We start from the raw sequence: 19116 nt of genomic DNA on the forward strand, positions 1-19116 counted from the left end.
ACGTTTTCTCGGTAAGCATGCCAAACTTCAACGACTGCTGCCAAAAAAACTCATCGTCTGACCTACATTATTGCTATTATCTGATTTGAAAATGGTCCAATAATTATGCAATTTTTCCAATATCGTGCCGTTTACTTTTCGCAACTTTAATTCAAAATAGCGTGCAGACTATAATTGACTTATTAAACACTTTGGAAGTAAATATGAGCTTAATGAGATTTCAATATGAGCTTAATGAGAAAATATCATGTAAACCCCTGTACTGTTAAAATAAAACGGATTTATGATATCTTAACACAACTTTATGTCTTCTTGTTTTACTTTTCAACAAAGCATTTGTATATTTTAATATTAACATTTTAATCCATCATATCTTGTCATTTCAGACGTGTTGAAAACCAACGCAAATGTGTGTTGTCCAAAGGAAGATACACAAATGTGTTTAACGGGCACTTTCTATAGACTATACACACCTACCTCCTGTCCAGTGAAAATGTATTTCCAATAAGACAGCTTTAGTGCACTGGTAAAATTGTGGTGTATGTCGTTGCTGCAGGCCGATATTCACCTGCGCATGTTGTTATCATGCCCATAGTTTCAGAAACATTGCGAAATAAGCACAAACGATCAGCTCGATACAACTGAGAAGAATTCTGTTTTTTAATGGCCCAGCTGACGTTAAACGTGGAGCATTTTATTCATTTTATTTTGCTTAAATTGTTTGGCGCATTGGTATAGTTAGGCTGTCACTTGTAGCCTACCAGTAGGTCAACTGTTGTCGTACCTAGGCCTACATTAACCAATGTTTTACACAGGTTATATTTAGAATAAATAAAATAAAAAGAGAGAAAAAAACAACATTTCTCATTTTTATGCTCTTTTGTTCTCGACACCCTATTCGCCAACAAAAAGTGGCCCTGTGTCGCCTTTATGTGCTAAATAAAATCACGGATAAATAAATAAAATAAACGCACTTCTGTGCAGATGTAGGCCTACAGTAAATGATATAGTTGCAGATGTTACCTTCTGTACGACGAGCGAACGACGGCAGTGTGAGTCGCTGTATGTCCTCTGTCCGTCCAGCAGGGGGCGGTGGCGGCTCTCTGCTGCTGCTGTCCTCACGAAGAAAAAGCACTTCCGCTCATCCGTCCTGTCACTGACTTCACTTGATACAGCGAGGTGAGTATAGAAGCGGGGCGCCTTACTGAATGAGACAACATCTAATGAAAATATGTTTAAATAATGATTTGTGCAGCTCAAACATTTATCATTGTGCACGAGATACAAAAGTAAACGCGATGTTCATGCGGTGTTTTGTGAAAACCGTGGCGTTACAGAGAGACGTCTCTGACCTTGCCTAGCAAGCTAGCAGAGCTAGCTACCGTTAGCTAGTTTTGCAGGGGTCTTGAATTGAACAATATGTCAAGGGCCCGGTGTCATTGATTGCCTCTTGTCAGAAATGTGTTTTTACCTTCTCATATTCTCCCTTACTTATTAAAAAACATGGTTTTAGTACCTGCAGTCGCGCGGTCGTTATTGGTAACTTCACTTTCTTTAAATTGCCTGCGTTGCATCAATGTCTTAATTTCTTTCTGCGTTAACGCTACTTTTCAGCGAGGTTTAACACAAACTTAATTTTCTCATCGTGAGACAGAGGTCTTGGAGTCAATCAGTAAAAGTATTGAGTAACTACATTATGAAATGACATTGTGGCAGTGTGAATTAGATTGGAGGTGAACATGTTTTTGTCTGTCTATGCTAAAACTAAGCTTCCTTTATTTCTTTCTATATAGATGTACAACCATTTTGTCAGCAGCATGGAAATGTCTGTCCATGTATATCACAACATAGTACTGATAACATGGTGTAAATACAAAGGTACTGCCATTATTACACCTGCCACACGTCAAGTCAATTTTATCTGCAAAGCCCACTATTACACATCACAACTTTGCCATCTGTACAACATACAACACACGCTGTCCTCAGACCCTCGGCTTTATTGCAGTGCTGTTGTACAGACTCCATTAGTTTTAGCTACCTCATAAGCTGGAAACTGAGTGTATATATAACCTGAAAACATATGTACATACTCACACATTTTATTTTCCAGCCACATGTAGCCTGGATTGTTTTGATGTTTTCTGTTGAGCATTTGTCCGGTCTAAACAAGATTTCCTTCCACCTTTCAGACAGTCAAGATGGCAGGCCGTCGTGCAGCCCTGAAGGCCATTGACTGGGTGGCCTTTGCTGAGCGGGTTCCACCCAACCAGAGGGGCATGTTCAACACACTGAAGACTCGCAGTGATGCCATCACTGCCAAGTTAGTTTTACACCAACAACAACAGGCTGTAGAGAGTCAACAAAAGTCAACTTCAGTCTTGTAGTGCAGAGCTTCATTCTCGGCTAATATGCGGTGTGGAACACAACAAACATTGCGATTGAATATTAATTGAAATAGGTGCTACTAAGTGGAGGTTGTGTTTTCTTGCTGATGAGCAAAACAGCATCAATCTGCGGGAAGTTTCAAAGGAGTCTGCTGTGAAGTTATCTTCCATGCAATGATATGTGGCACATGTCAGGGCTACAGAGCTTAAGTATCCACTGCTCACCTGACTGAGAAGCTTTGCAAGGTGCTGGAAGGACAGTCGCATATGAATGCATAAAAGACCATCTGCACACTGGATTTATACATTTACAGTGTGCAGCTGCTTGTGTGTGGATGTTCTTTTGTATTTACACATTTAGGCTGAAGTCAATATTTAATTCTCGGCAGTTTGCTTGAAATTTTTAGAGAACAGTTTGGTTAAATTGATCAAGCCCTCAACCTACAGAAGTGTCTATACCCATTATGGCATGTTAGAGGAATAACTGGTTAATAGGTGCACCTGTCATTTTATTCTTGTTTCTTTCATGCATCCTATCAGGTCCTCTTTATCAGTGAACTGCATTGGACTATTAATTGGTCTCCTGGAAGAACTATAATCTTTCTACAGTATTTGTTTTGCACACACTATCTGGCTGTTAAGTTGCTCCCCTTAGTCTGTCTTTTAACATTTTTTATCAACTCATGAACACATTTGCTCACTCTTGTTATCTTTTGGTACTGATTTGGTTCTTTGATGTCCTATTAGTTTGCTCACTGTGCCTTCAATGTCATATGTTAAACTCCATCTTCTTTCTTTATACCAGACTAACCTCCCTGCCAGAGACTCCTGCAGCCATTGACTGGAGTTACTACAGGAGCGCAGTGGCCAAAGCCGGGATGGTCGATGAGTTTGAGAAGAAGGTGAGCTTTACTCGACTGGCGTATTTAACGGGTCATGAGCATTATGCAGTCTATTCTGACACTACATAGCAACTTTCCAAATGAATGGTGAATTCAGTGGAGCATAAATGCATTGGAGAGGCCATAGAATCTAGCTAACAAATCTTAGCTCACTTGTAGGATCTCTTGAAATTACTTTTTGTCTGAACAGCTATGAGGGTGACAGTGCTAGTGAATAACTGTGGCAGGAAAACTACAACAACAAGAATCAATTTAGTTGGTTGTGCTGCTATGTCATAATTGAATTTGTTTGTTTAGAGTTGGTTTAGGTTACAGTGGTAAATCATAAATCTTCCTCCTACACGCAGTTCAAAGCCCTGCAGATCCCTGAGCCTGTTGACACACAGACGAGCGCCATCAATTCACAGGAGGCTGAATCTGTAAGTGATCAAATAAATCCATGTGTTGCCTGAATTCAGCTTTATTGTACTAAAGCAAAGAGAGATGGACTTCACAACTGGAATTCATATTAAGTCTATCAGCGATATGATTTGCTGTTGTCATTGTTGCATTGTCAGACATAATTATTTCACTTTTCTCTATCAGAACAAAAGTGCATCAGCCTACATTGAAGGATCTAAGGCCCGCATTGTTCAGTATGAGCAGGAGGTGAGACCGTAGTTGCATTAGTTGCTAAAACATCTCATGGATGACTTCAGGAAATCTGTCTTTATAACCTTACTGTGTTTTTGTCTGTCTCTGTCTCTCTTTTGTGTTTGGTCCCAGTTGGATAAGTTTAAGAACATGATACCCTTCGACCAGATGACCATCGAGGACCTCAACAACACCTTCCCTGAGACCAAGTTGGACAAGGTCAAACACCCCTACTGGCCCCACAAGCCTGTTGCAGAACTGTAATCCTATTACTGGACACTCACCTCACAATAAAGATTATGTATTTTAAAAAGAACCGTTTGATGATTTCATTTGATGGTAAACATCTGAAAATTAAAATGTGTATCTGAATTGTTTTGAAATATGGGCTGAATACAGTAAGAGTAGCTTGTGGCCATGAGGGGGCGATGTTTCTTTAGTTTTACTTTGAAAAACATACTTCCCTCTTGGATTGAGATCAGTTACCACTGTGTGATTGATATGTGTTACCCAGGCTACTGTGCCTTTGTGGGCATTAAATCAATCGTAGTCATTCAGTCCTGATTGAATTGGCGCACAGAGGTCTGGTAAATAAAAAACATTGACGTAATCACTAGTCAATAATAAAGCTTAAATTGAATATTAGCATACAGTTAATTGTCCGTCAAATACTTACTACTACTTACTCGTATCAACAGTGTCCCATGTCGAAGTCGAATTAATCTGCATTTATAGGTAACGTAACATGTCAATAATTGTATCCAATCATGGATCGTCTGGTTTTGTCCTTCAATAATCATTGGACACTGACTATTTATTTACATAAACGTGGGTGGGATATCGGCCCTTCGCCTCAGCTTTGCATTTTGATTGGTTCATCTTTAGAGCGTCTTAGTTGTTGATTGGCCAGAGCTCTGGGGAAGTAAAACAGGAGGGGTTTCATGGACACTGATTTCCGTTGTATGTTATTTGACAGTCAGTGACGATTGACGGGAATCCATCAGCTCAGGTAAATGCCTTCTTTTATAACCTATCTATAATTTAATGACATGATTTCAGTGTGATATGTTTTGAGCTCACAGTCGTGTGATTTACTGAGAGTTTTCCGTTAGCGTTGGCGAGTAACTGTTATCCAGTGGTGAAAACAGCAGCTACCCGTTCAAGTGTGTCAATAACGGTAGAGCTCAGTCAGATTGCTCATGCGGAGATCAAAAATGGGAAACATAACAGCATCAGAAACAATTTTCGTTTCAACGTTGATGATGGTATGGAGTTGTTTTTCTTCCACATCCGCGATGATGGCCACAGTAAACCGCTATCAGTAGCATCGATAGCTAGCTAACGTTATCCTGTGGTAACGTTAGCCACAGGAGATTACGTTATGGATGGGATAGTCAGCCAGGTGCCCTCTGCCCTGGATGGTGGAAAGATGTCTGATTCTGCTGTTTGCAACCCAACGAATATAGCCGAAGACTAACAGTAATGTCACCTTAAACGCTAAATGTCTCTCCAAGTGGAAGTCACTCATTTTATACTCGTCCGAATATAAACAATAAGGCCTAACTATATCTACTTGGCCACAATCACCTATAGGCTTCATGTGACTGTTAGCTAGCTAACGGTACACCACTGCGTCAAAACACCCTCTACTGGCGTGAACTAGCTACATTTCGTACCAGCTTGAGGTTTATTGAAAGAAAACTCAGCTTCTTAGTGTTATTTTGAACTGTTCCCCGCCGGCTTGGTGTGTTTACAACACAACTAAACAACCCTGCCAAGGGATTTACGAGAGGTCAGTAAGGCAACACCTCTGTGGGTGCAAATTATGCAAAACTATTTTGGCTGGAGAGAAATATGAGCTGATGTCGTCCTCTGTTCACCTTGGTCAGTACTTTGCTGCCGTTACTATTAGGGCTTATGTTGTATTTATTTCCTTCCCATTTTACGAACTTTAAGACATGTTTGTATAGAGGTGTAGTGTCAAGTGAAACAGTGTGTCTTGACTTTCAGGGTCAAAGGTGACAAAGCAGCTTGTGTCTAAGTTTGTGTTGAGAATAACACATTCAACCAAAGACATGTTCCTCTGTAGTTATCCACTGTTAAATCATTAAAATGTGGATGTAGTGCAGAGTCACAACATTTTGTAATGTTTTTTTTGCATTGTGTCAGACATTTTCCAACAATACATCATCTAAATGTTAAGTTCAAACACACCATAAGGCCTCATAACCCTACAGGCTTGTTATTGTTATTGTGAATCTCATGGCAGAGAGTGTGTATTGTGTTAGGTGAAAACAGACGTGCTTGTGTTAGTGGTCGGCCCAGGTCTGCCCCAGGACAGTGGAGTCAACACTAGCTTCATTGTTAATAGAGAACAATGGGAGTAGGCCTGCATTGAGGGAGGCACTGCTAAGAGAGGTTGGCTACTGTCTCTTCCCTAGGGGACAGCAGGCCTGTGCTTTTCTTGCACTGTACAACACACGGGGCCATGTGGAGACAAAGAGGGACAATCTGAAGCAAAGTGTCATGTGTAGCAACAAATTTTGGTCAACTTTCGTATCCAGAATGACAAAAGTTTTGTTACAGAGGCTGCTGCACAAGGGACAGAGTATGACATGTTTTATAGCACCAGGGACAACAGTAACTGCCACATCTCAAAATCCACGAGCTAGATGTCAAACACAAATTTCCGTTAATTGACGTCTTTCTCTCATTTGCATGCAGCGTTATGAGATAACTTATATTTAAATTTTCATTCACAATTTCTGTTAAAAATTCAAACCTTCTTATGGCAATATAAATATTGGAGGATTAAAGGTAGTTTTGATAGACACACCTTTTAATGTTAGAAATAGGTGTGGAACATAGCATGGTCAACATTCATGTTGAAGATACTCATTTGAGAGATTATGGCCATGAAACGTGTATGTGTGTCTCTCACACCAGCATCCTGTTCTGTGGTCTGTTTGTGACTCACAGGGTTACTTCATGTAACATGACACTCCATCTTCATCCTCCCCATCTTCCACTGATTGAATTTCATCTGTGCAGCAGTTCAGTGACCCTCTCCCAGCCACTGATGTTATAGATTAAGCAGGAAATACACCAGACGGTGTGTTGTTGTGTGTTGTTACTTCATACGTAGGCTAGACAATATTTGGAGATTGCTGGTATCATTGGCAGATATGTTCTGCAGTCAATATCAGCGGCAAACATAGTCATTGTTATTAACAACCAAAATTCAGATTAGATCTGAAATGATTAGTCGATCAACAGCTTAATAATTTAAGTAATTTTTCAAGCAAAACTAGGCTCTCTGGCTCCACCTACTCAAATGAGATGATTTGCATCTCGTCTCTGTTTCGTAAATTGAATATCTTTGGGATTTAAACAAAACAAGGCTTTTGAAGACATCAACTTCTGCTCTTGGAACTTGTGATGGGCATTTTTTCTATTTTCTTTATCTTTATAGACCAATCAATTAATCATTTGTTGTAGAGCTGCAACTAATGATCATTGTCAGTATTGATTCATTTGCTGATTATTGAAGAAGCTGGAGCCAGATAATTTGTTCTTTAAAAATGACTGAAACGATTTATCCATTATCAAAATAGTTGATTCAGTCGATTATTATTGATTTCTGGCGATCAAATAATAGATTAATCGACTAAACGTTAGTTGCATCCTCAGATTATGATAAAAAAATAAACAGAGGGTTTTGTTTTCATTAGGTTTTTTTATTAGCAGTTAGAGTGACTTGAGTAGAGTAATTCTGAATCAGTTGCATCACAATGTATTGTCAGACTAAATGGCAATCAATAATTTTTTTCTCTTCATCTATCAATATTAACATACATTCAAACATCCTTTAGATGAATACTTGGGACACAGAAGGAGAGGCCTATTTGTAGTCTATTCTATGGCTATGGTAATGTCTTTCCTCTAATGGTCTTGAAGTTTTGGCTATTAGCCATGAGACGCTTGCTCGTTTATAGGCTTCTTAATGCTAGTCCTGTAGCCTACTTTGTATGCGTTGAGCAAACATGGAGTCTCTGTTGTTAGCCAGCTTGTTTTCCCTCCAGCCTCACTTTCCACTGGAGTTGTCAGAGCAGGAGTGGGAAATCGGTGGACCTCGGCGAGCAAAGCTAGCATAGCTGTTTATTTGTCTGTAGACAGTGAATGAAGCTTGTTGTCCCAGCTACAGCGCATACGCCTGTGTCAGCTGAATCAGGCTGTACTGGCAGATGTGGGCAGGGAGGTGGTATGTAGCCGGCCTGGATGAACTTGCTCCAGTGCAGTAGAGCATCTGAGGATTATGGTTATACTGGGCTACTCCCAGTAAATATACATGGTTATTTGACGGTGAAAAGTAGCAACCTTGGTAGGTAAAATATTACAGTATGTAGAAGCATCTGTTTCTTTGCAGTGGAGAAGTGTTTATATGAGTGCTTGCAGGAAAGGAAATACTTGGATATATTCTATTAATGCAGCAGCAGTTCATTTATCTTAAGGCAGTGCATGTACTTTCAGTAACAAAATATTCGGGTTCTCTACAGCTTTCCTTGTAAAGACATCAGTGAAAACCTCTCCATCACTCTTTGAATCACCCGCACGTAATAGAATAAACACAAACAAACTGACTTGCTCACAAATTAAAAAAAAGAAGCAACTCTATAGCAAAACATTTCATTTTTCATTGTGCTGCCTTAAATGTTCTCTCTAAATCCCCAATAGAAGTGGTACCAATTAATTGGGACAGTAAGAAGATGATCTCATAGGCATGTGAATGGAGAGGGATGGATGGATAAAAAGAGGGGAAGGGGTTACCATCTGGACAGCTTTTTATCTGTTATCTAGACAGCCTGCTGTGTTTGTGTGTGTGACAGAGACAAAGCCTGGCCCAGTGTCCTCGGCAGTGTGCTGCTGCAGGATGCAATCATTTGATCCTTCTCTGATTCTAGTGCTCAGTCAATGCAATTTTAAGGAGAGATTAAGTATGGTTGCAGCCAGACAGTTAAGAATACAAACAAGGACTTTAAACTCTCTGCCCCAAGGCAAGGCTGTGCTAACAGCTTCATATTCTCTCTCTAGTTTAACTGCATTTGCTATCTATCTCTGGTTTTGCAGTAGTTTGGAGCAATGTAGTGCTTTTGTGTGTGTGTGTGTGTGTGTGTGTGTGTGTGTGTGTGTGTGTATGCCTGTCCATAGTAATGATAAAAAAGTTTCTTGCTAGGAGTAAAGGCTGTGTTGAGGTAATTCTGTCGTACACGATAAATGCTTAGCTAGCCAGACACTGGGTCTTGAGTTGTGAGTGGATGTTTGATGATGTTCCTACAAGTAAGGTGGCATCTTTACATGGATGCAGCTGAAAAGTCAGGAAAAACATTTTAAATTCTGTACGTGTTAGTGCACAAATGACCATAGGCATGTTTTCCCCTGTGATAGACTATTTTCAGACATTTTGAAGTGCCATAAAGCAGGTGTTACTAATAATAGTATTCACACTTGTGCTTTTCCTACTGTGACATGTCAAAATGTCTTCCATGAAAATGGCCTGCTGAGTATGCATGTCTGTCTTTGTTTCCAGTGGCCGTTGATGGACCATCCTTATGAAGAAACAGGGTTACAATGGGACAGAGTACCTCGGAACAAGAGGTCCAGGGAGATGCCTCCAAGGTTGGTTTGTTCACTGTATTTATTTGCATGATAATAAAATACATGGAGTAAAACAATAAAACCTAGGTATACAAGTAGAATAAATGCTTACAGGGTGCCATCAGAGGTTGGTAAGGGGGGCGTTTGTACTGGCAAATTTCATCCTTTTTAAAAGGAAAGAGAAAGGCCTGCTATAGACACACAGAAAGACTGTCACAAATAAAAAATAATTAATTTGAGCAGCCATAGCGGTCCTACACCAGCACTAAACTCTGCTGTGGTGTCTTATATTAGCTAATGAGAAAATACTCTGAGGTTACATGTTTAGTGGCAAGTACACTGCACACATTGCTTCCAACCAGTAGCACAGGACACCAGAGCAGCTCATAATAGCAAACCATCTGCCTTTCTAGCATCAAACTCAACATGACCTTTCCCCAACATTGGTCAGATGGATGTGTCTGGTAAACTCAGAACTTCTTTCCCAGCTGAACATGACAGTTCAAACACAGCCACAATCATAATATCCCCACAACGAAGCAGGCTTCTCCAGGTCATCCGGGATTTTAAGCCTCCCTTTGAGTTTTTTGCATTATTTTCTCTATTGCAGACTGTTAGCTTGTCAGTCTAATGCAGTGCACAGGCTATGCTCTCTTTCTCTTTTTTCCCTAGATGAACATTGCTTCTCTTACTTTGAAATTAATTTAACCAAACCCAGACCTCAGCCCAAAGCTGTACACAAAACAAAACGCCTTGAACTCGACCCAAAGCCCAATACATTGTTCAGACCCGTCAGGCTCGGTTTGGGTAACAGAACTTGGGAAAGAGTTTCTCGCGTAACAATGTCCTCATATGCATAGCAGCATGTGAAAGCACTGTTTATGACACATAGCCTAATAGCATTGTGCAAACTGTAGAGAATGCTGCTAGTTTTTTAGTTTACTTTCAGTTTGTCGGACTCCAGCATGTCAATTTATTGGAGCCATCGCCCTACAAATTGCACACACGTGTACACTTTCCACACTTACACTTTGATTTCCAAACATTGTGCCTACTTGAAGCCTCCAGCTAAAGGATATTTCTGTGTGCACATGCTGCCTATGCACTCACCCATCTGTCAGCCCCACTGTCGATATCCCCATTGTACAGCTTAGGCCATTTACTGCCAAATAACCCTTAGCTCCTCACACACTAATCAATAACCACTGATAACAGACATGTAGTCTCACTGGCTGTCAGCCAGAACACTAAAAACATATTACTCTTGCTCTTACAAAACTGTTTCTGATGGCTAACTAGCCAAACACACACACACACAAACACAGGATAAAACCAACAACCTTATCTTGGCCACAGGATCTTTCCACTCCCTGCACTGACAGTCTTGTTTTGATGAGCAAAGAAGTGCTTAGTTTGATGTCAGTGAACTTAAGTGATAAACATCTCCTTAATCAAGCCAAAAGGAAAAGCGACTCTGCTTTCTATCAGTATTCTTCTTCTGTTTAGCTGCTTGCTTTTGGAAGACAACACACATGATTAGAAATAAGCCATTTCCTTCTTGTTCCTATGCTTTCCTCTTATCTTTTCATTAGTCCAGCTTTATCAATTTTCATTATATTTTGTTGTGAGCCTATTATGTACTACAGAGCCTATAGAGCCACCACATGTTTTTTTATGGTTATTCAAAGCAAGACTGGACTGCCGCAGCAACTGGAATAAGTTAGAAAGTAGGGGAGTTCTGGGCATGATATTCAGCTCAGGTTCTCTTGTAGAGTGACCTGCAGACTGTTGCCTTCCCGGTGGACTCCAGACTGTCTGATAGGATTTTTGTCTAAGCATCTTCTTAAGAGAGCCCCCACCAACATTAAGAATTCATTCAATTTATTGTTATCTGCATTCTTTGAATCTTTTGTAGCAAAACATACAAGCCTATATTGGCCACAGGATCTGTGCACTCCCTGCAGTTTAGATGGTACGGATGGTACAGTGCAGCTCACCTGAGCTGCACTGTACCATCCAGCCCTGGTTTGCCCCTCACAGTGTGCCAGTCTGTAGCCTGTGAACCCAACAGCTTCACATCTGGAATCCTCAGTCTATGCATAGGGAGTGGTGCTCACCGTCTTTTAATCGAGTGAAAAGTGGAAGTAAAAGTTTGGGAAACATAGTTGGAAGATACATGTAAAGGGCACCAGTGTGGAGAAGGTCAGATAAGATGTTACATCTTCACCCCCTCATAGCCAGACATTCCTGTCTCCAGGGCAAATCCCTTATTCCCACATTCCATTACACTTGAATGGAACTAAAGCCTTCAGGCCCAGACTCACACTGTTTCAGTCTCAATATACTGTAGGAGTTAGCAGCCATCGGGTATGCTGCTAAGCAACTAGCATGCTGCCTTTAGACGTTTTGGTTGTTTGTTTGGATTAGTCATTTCTCTGTATTTCTCTGTCATATTAGGACGGGTTTGATAACATCAAAACATTTGTGGAGGAGGAACTACAGACGAGCATGGTAAGTTTAATTTACATATTTTGTCCTTTTCCCATTGCATTCAATCTGTTGCTGTTGGGTCACCCCTGGAAGACCCCAGGTCACCCCAAGAAGATAAAATGTAGCCCAGTAATATTTAGAAAGCACAAGCATGTAGATGAATAATACAGAAATACATTCAAACCTTCAATTCAATTCAATTTTATTTATATAGCGCCAAATCACAACAAAAGTCATCTCATGACACTTTACAAATAGAGCAGGTCTAGACCGACTCTTTATAATGTTATTACAGAGACACAACAGTTCCCACCATGAGACAGCGCCATGGCGACAGTGGCAAGGAAAAACGTCATCTGCTTTGACCAGTTGGGTTGAGAGAGAGAGAGAGAGAGAGAGAGAGAAAGAGAGACACAGAGAGACAGACAGACAGACAGACAGACAGACAGACAGACAGAGGTGTATAGCAGCACCAGTAATAGCCTTAGCAACTATAATAATAATGTAAATATGACAAATAATAGTAGTTACAGCTGTAATAATAACTGAAATATGATTGTTAATAACAATAACAACTTTAATAGTAACAGAACTATGATAAATTAAAAATAATAATTGTAGCGATGAGAGTCAAGCAGGCCCATGGCGGCAGCATCCAGGCTTACCAGAACCACGATCCACAGGAACCTGCAAGATGAGAAAGCACAAAGAAACTCCGGGGAAGATATAAAGTTAGTAACATGCATTGGTCCAGGCAGGCCTGAGCCAGCCCTAACTATAAGCGTTATCAAAAAGCAATATTTCAAGCCTACTCTAAAAAGTAGAGAGTGGGTCTGCCTCCCGGACCCAAACTGGGAGCTGGTTCCACAGGAGAGGAGCTTGATAGCTCAAACATGCAAGTAAATATAAATTTCGTGCTGCAGCCATTACATTGTGCAACCTTTGACCCTGTCCACACATCAACTCTCTTCCTCTTTTGTTCTCTTCTCTTCAGATGGTGGGGATGGTGATTGGTGCGGGCATCGCCATAGTCCTCATCGCCATCCTCATCTTCTTCATCTTGCGGAGGATCCAGCTTCGAAGTCAGTAATCGTTGAGATCCCTGTCTCACCAATACGTAATGATAGTCATGAAAAATGAGAACTTGTATGTACTTCTGTGGTAATTTGACATTTTTATCTTTCACAGACCTAGAAGCTCAGGAGGCACCCAAGTACCGCTTTCGCAAAAGGGACAAAGTCATGTTCTACGGGCGAAAGATCATGCGTAAAGTGAGTGTGTGGCTGACAGAAAATGCTTGTACTTCAACAGTCAGTATGCAAATCAGCGTTATAGTTACCATGAGCTGGCTGACATGTCCTTCGTCTTTAGTCTACTACAACAGCAGTATCATGGGAAAACTGTTGAAACCAATATGTTTCCCAACAGGTCTCGCAGTCTACCTCTTCCCTGGTGGGTACATCCTCTTCCTCTCGGCCACGCCTAAAGAAGAAGCAGAAGATGCTCAACATTGCCAAAAAGTACACCAGGAAGCTCACTCTCACCAACAATAAAGCTTCTCTTACTGTCATGACCTGTTCACTGTTAGTGGTTCATCTCATCCCATCTCTCTGTCTGCTGTGTAGGATCCTGCGCTTTAAAAAGGAGGTGCCCATCCTGCAGGCCAAGGAGCCCCCTCCCTCAGTGTTGGAGGCCGACCTCACCGAGTTTGATGTGGCCAACTCCCACCTCCCCTCTGAGGTTCTCTACATGCTCAAAAATGTCCGGTAGGTTTATCTGTCTGTGTGATTGTGTCATTATGTACCTATGTCCAGTCTTCTGAAGGCCCAAACATGTCCGTACGTTACAGAGTGGATTTGCATGATTGATAAAGAACTCCTGGGAAGCATTTCTCGTACAGACATGCCTTTGAGATGTGTAGTTCTGTTGTGAAGCGGTTGCCCAGCAACCTGTGCTCATAAAGCTCAGTTAATAGCTTCCACACAACTTAAAAAAAAAAAGACCCACATTTTTGAATATATAATCACAGATTAGTGTTCACACCTGTGCGCACCTGTTTGCATGTGCGTACAAACCTCCTAACCTCTCCTGTTGTCCCTCACTGCAGTGTGCTGGGTCACTTTGAGAAGCCCCTGTTCCTGGAGCTGTGTAAACACATGGTGTTCGTGCAGTTCCAACAAGGGGAGTACGTCTTCAGGCCGGGCCAGCCTGACAGCAGCATCTACGTGGTTCAGGATGGAAAACTAGAATTGTGCCTTACTGGAACGGTAGGCACGCTTGTGTGTGCATGCATGGTCTAATGTGTTTTGCAGTAAAAACCTAATGCACACGGGAGCAAATCCACTAAGGGGCTTAACCATGGGAGTTCTGGCTTTAACAACGCATTAGCATCTATTAACATTTGACTCAGATAATCTCATTAGGCAACTAGGCGAATATGGCTGTTAGCAAGGTTGCTCTCATAATAACGAATGCATATCATACAGCCAGTCTCAATGGCATTTAACAAGTCTTAAATGGGATATTTGTCCTGATAGAGGTTTGAGTCCAGGCGATACCTGTAAAAGTGTAGCTACTCAAATTCTTACAAAAACATACAAACACAAGTTGTTTGATGTGCACACTGATATGAATGTCTTATTCCTGTCTTCCAGGATGGCAAAGAAAGTGTGGTGAAGGAGGTTTACCCAGGAGACAGTGTCCACAGCCTCCTCAGCATCCTGGATGTCATCACAGTAGGTCACACCCACTTCTTGCTACACACACACACACACACAAATCTGTGTGAAGCAAGGGTGCTGCGTCACACCAATACACACAGACTTCCCCATTACACGCATACACATAATGCACATATTCTTGAATGAGATGCAGTCCTGGATGTCAGTGTGTTGGACCCCACCCGTGAATTCCTTACTCCTCACATCATTCACATTCACCAGCTGACTCACCCAACCATCTCCGCTGGCATACACATGACTCACATACATTGATCCTAAATTCTAATTCAGTGAAAATCCTGTGTAAAGATATAAAGATTTCCATTTTTTAGAGACTAAAAACAACATTACTACAAGGATTGTTTAAAAGAAGCAACCTCCCACATCAGAGCTTCTTAAAATGTGAACATTTTGTGAAGTATGCTGTGGGATCTTTGTATCCAGGGCCACCAGAAGCCTTACAAAACGGTGTTGGCACGGGCTGCAGAGGTTTCCACTGTTCTGCGTTTACCTGTAGAAGCCTTCCTCGCAATATTTGAGAAGTACCCTGAGAGCCTGGTGCGCGTAGTACAGGTGAGTTGTGTGTGTAAAACTGAAGTGGTTTTGATAAAGTTATCTGTCAGTTTGCATGTGATCTGTCAAATGACTCACTTCCTGTTGTATCTGTTCAGATTATCATGGTTCGTCTCCAAAGAGTAACAGTCCTTGCCCTGCACAACTATCTGGGGCTCACCAATGAGCTCTTCAGCCATGTGAGTTTATCTCACACACACACACACACACACACACACACACACACACAGTACACCAGACAGTCCCATGCAAACATCTGTGGGTGATGTGGTTTGGCATTTAGCAGGAATTCAGCATCATTAGCTCAGTACACATACTGCTTTTATTATGATTTGAGTCACAAAACGCTAATGTTGTGTCTCTCTTTCCACTCTCCCCCATCACACACACACACACTCACAAATGAACACGTACATCACACCACATACCACTTGCACTTGTCCTATAGGAAATGCAGCCCTCGCGTCTGCCACCTCCGTCTCCCCACCCGACTCGCTCCAGTCCCATCCGCCATGGCAAGCGCTTTGGCAGCCTGACAGTGCCTGAGGAGCACCGGGAAGCTGCCATTAAGGGTGAAGCTACAGGTAGGAAGAACAAACTAGAAAGACTGTAATAGAAACTAGAAAGACTGTAATAGGATGATAGAATGTTATGTAAATTAATAACTCATAACGTGAAATACTGCTAGAGTCAAAATGGATCTTCATTATATATTTACTGGTTTCCATTAAAGCTCAAATATATAAATATCTTGACTCTCCATTTTCCTCCAGTGGTAGGTTTGTGTTCGGTTGCTTGTTAAATTCTGCATCTGTGGTTTACTGTGTGTATAGGAGGGGAACAGGGGAAGGATGGAGCAACTGTGCCAACTCTTAGCAGGACCATCTCCATGCCTGTGGACATTGCTGGTGAGGGAAGTCTCTCCTTTTCAGAGAGATGATGTTTTTTTTAATGTTCTTTAGTTAACTTCTGATAATACACTACATAAACCTAGTCTTTGGGCATGTTCACACCAGTAATCTTGAAGGCATTTTATTCAAGCCATAGCCTTTTAGTTTCCTTCTTTTGGACATGTATGAACAGTTATTAACCTCACTGTAGCTACCTGAAGAGACAGGATTTGTTCTCTTTCGAATGAGACACAGTGCTTTTAGAAAGGTGAGCAAAGCCATCTTAACCATCTGCAGGTAATGGCATGTTGACACAGGCTATGACGACGCAGATGTTGACATGTGATAGCCAGCAGTGAAGCCTTGCTTGGAAAGCCTAGCATGATGGAATGAAGTAAGGGCAAACTGCAGTCTCACTGCACACTTACACTCACTTAGCTTTCCTACTCTTGTGTATACTCTAAAAAACACAATCATACAAATCATCTGATTGTTGCTCTCAAACAGGCTCATAGGATAATTGCCCTCCTAGCTTAAAGAAGAATGTTTTTTGTCTTTTTTGGACTCATCCTTACAGTATAGTTGTTTTTAGATGGAAACTTGTGTATCCAACATGTTTGTTTTTTTCTGGTTTATGAAGACCGCTGTAGATTATAGATTGATGACCATTTTTTAAAAAACATCCTGTTTGGGCTATCAAGCGATTTATTTGTTCTGTTCAAACATAATAATCACCCATGTATGTTTTTCACCTAGCAAAAGCTGAATGTTGATTAAGGACTGAAGATCACTATCTACATTTTGTCTGTGCAGGTATGCAGAAAAGTCTGAGATCAGACTTTGACATGGCATATGAAAGGGGACGGATCTCTGTCTCTGCAGAGGACGGAAACACTCCTCCCACTTTCACTCGGGTCAGTACACTGCAGACTCCTGAGACACAAATGAGATAAGGTTGACTTAACTGATCTCATGACATAAAATTGGGTAATTGCACCAGCAGCTACAGTGGTGTTTGAGAAGAAAGACTAAGGGCCTGAATAATAACAATCCAGTATATAAAGTGTCTCTCTAAGGCTACTGAAATTTTTTTTTTTCTTGATAACTAACAATGATTTGTTTCTAGAAAATTATTATCTACAATATCTGCAATACTGTTATGTTGTGTGCGGTATTTACATATTTCTACTGTTCCAATACATTATATCAGTTTTGAACATGTAAATATGGTGTTTGTTGTTCAGTATGTCAAAAACACAGCTACGTATACAATATTATCTGACACTCATCAGATTGTAAGATAAGGTCTTCATTGATAATTCATAGATAATTCTTGTTTTTTGTATAGAGGCAGATCTCCTATTTTCATCAAACATTGCCTTGTATGTGTACTGTCACAGTCTGTATCACAGGACCAGCGGGAGAGGAGGGTGACAGTAGATGAGGTTCCCTCAGGAATTTATCTGTATCCAGAGGAAGAGTCGGGAGTGGACAATATTTTTACACCTGTATCCAGTCGATCCAGCACTGCTCTGTTTGAGGAAGCTCAGAAAGAGATCCTCAAACTCATGAGGATTGAGGTTTGTTTAATTCCATGCAGTGGTGTCACATGGTACCTATGTAGTATGCCACAGACACTGTTGAGAAGAGAAGAACTATAAGTGCATTGTAATCAAACCCATAGGGACCGTAAAAGTCAAATACAAGTGCTTAATAGAATTCATCAAGAAAAATGTTTCTTTTGTATTTGTGATAAATGACATCTGTGTATAAAGAACAGAACACATTCATCACAGTGGCAGCAAAGCCCAGAGAATAAGAATTAAAATACAGAATGACGGCAAGATCATTTTAAAAACAAGAACGATGTCAGCCCAAATCACTAATCTTGTTGGCTCTGACCATAGTACGAGATGTTTTCTATAATATGTCAAATGGTGTTATCAAACGTGTTTCCATGTGATCACATTGTTTTTTTTGTTTATTTTTCAGCTGTCAAACAAGCAGTCAACCTACTGCAAGTAAAGCAGGATCTAAACATAGTGTTAGTGCAGTGCTCTCCCAATCATGCTGTTTACTGTAGGACCAAATTAAGAAACAATAATAGGCTCATTACATTATTCTTTTTTTTTTGCATGAATGAGCACATTGTTGCAAATCACCCTGGAGCATCTGCTGACAGATTATGATGTCGAAAGGGGGTCAGTCAGCGTGCCCACTCTAGAGGAGCTGTCCCAGTCTATAAATGAGGAAAGGGAGGGCTGCAAATGCTGAGACATGAGCTGTGGTGGTAACAGAACATGCATGCTAAATAAGCTCACAAAAACACTTCAAAATCCAGAAAGAATTCAGCTGAACAGGATACTAGTAACTAACATATTGCATGATGATATGGAAAATCCAGAGTTGATAATGAAATGAAACATTCGACGCCTCTGTGCTACGTCTGTGTAGCTCAAATTGAGACTAAATGCGGTAGGAAGTTGTGTACATGCGTTTGATGCAATATGGGGTAAACCCCCTCTGTAGGCATTGCTACACCTACTATTTCAAAACATCGTGTTGGTGTAACTAGAGTTATATGTAAGTATGATAAATGAAATAAATGTTGCAGCCTGATTTTCATCCAACGGTGAACAAAGTAGAATGAAGACATTTCATCCACATTGTTCCTCCCCTTTGACTCACTCTTTTATCACTGCTTGACTTGACTTTTTGACTCTTTTTCTGTCTTTCTTCTTAAATGCAGGACCCATCCTTGTTAAATGGGAGAGTGACTCTGCACCATGCTAAAGCTGGAGCCGTCTTAGCCAGACAGGGAGACCAGGTACTTAACCCAAGACATACTGAAAACGTATAATGAACT

At 40.9% G+C, this 19116-nt stretch overlaps 2 protein-coding genes across 2 annotated transcripts in view; both read left to right on the forward strand.

Annotated features, from left to right (window-relative positions):
• Window positions 1–1145: 1145 nt before the first annotated feature.
• On the forward strand, window positions 1146–4238 carry LOC139297765 (ATP synthase subunit d, mitochondrial-like). Its single transcript, XM_070920561.1, has 6 exons — window positions 1146–1179; window positions 2193–2323; window positions 3193–3289; window positions 3637–3708; window positions 3875–3937; window positions 4055–4238. Exons 2-6 carry the CDS (start codon window positions 2202–2204, stop codon window positions 4184–4186), a joined length of 486 nt encoding a protein of 161 aa, XP_070776662.1. The 5' UTR covers window positions 1146–1179; window positions 2193–2201; the 3' UTR covers window positions 4187–4238.
• A 594-nt stretch (window positions 4239–4832) lies between these two features.
• The window catches only part of pnpla6 (patatin-like phospholipase domain containing 6), a 28629-nt gene continuing 14345 nt past the window's right edge, over window positions 4833–19116 (forward strand). Inside the window, exons 1-16 of the mRNA XM_070915098.1 lie at window positions 4833–4931; window positions 9510–9598; window positions 12035–12088; window positions 13062–13149; window positions 13256–13338; window positions 13496–13587; window positions 13693–13833; window positions 14175–14334; window positions 14722–14802; window positions 15232–15360; window positions 15459–15539; window positions 15809–15944; window positions 16194–16268; window positions 17064–17164; window positions 17663–17830; window positions 19000–19077. Of these exons, the coding sequence (XP_070771199.1) occupies window positions 9551–9598; window positions 12035–12088; window positions 13062–13149; window positions 13256–13338; window positions 13496–13587; window positions 13693–13833; window positions 14175–14334; window positions 14722–14802; window positions 15232–15360; window positions 15459–15539; window positions 15809–15944; window positions 16194–16268; window positions 17064–17164; window positions 17663–17830; window positions 19000–19077 (1515 nt within the window). The 5' untranslated portion in view covers window positions 4833–4931; window positions 9510–9550. The remainder of the gene's footprint in view (window positions 4932–9509; window positions 9599–12034; window positions 12089–13061; window positions 13150–13255; window positions 13339–13495; window positions 13588–13692; window positions 13834–14174; window positions 14335–14721; window positions 14803–15231; window positions 15361–15458; window positions 15540–15808; window positions 15945–16193; window positions 16269–17063; window positions 17165–17662; window positions 17831–18999; window positions 19078–19116) is intronic.

Source organism: Enoplosus armatus, chromosome 2, assembly GCF_043641665.1.
Source record: "Enoplosus armatus isolate fEnoArm2 chromosome 2, fEnoArm2.hap1, whole genome shotgun sequence".
NCBI lineage: Eukaryota > Metazoa > Chordata > Actinopteri > Centrarchiformes > Enoplosidae > Enoplosus > Enoplosus armatus.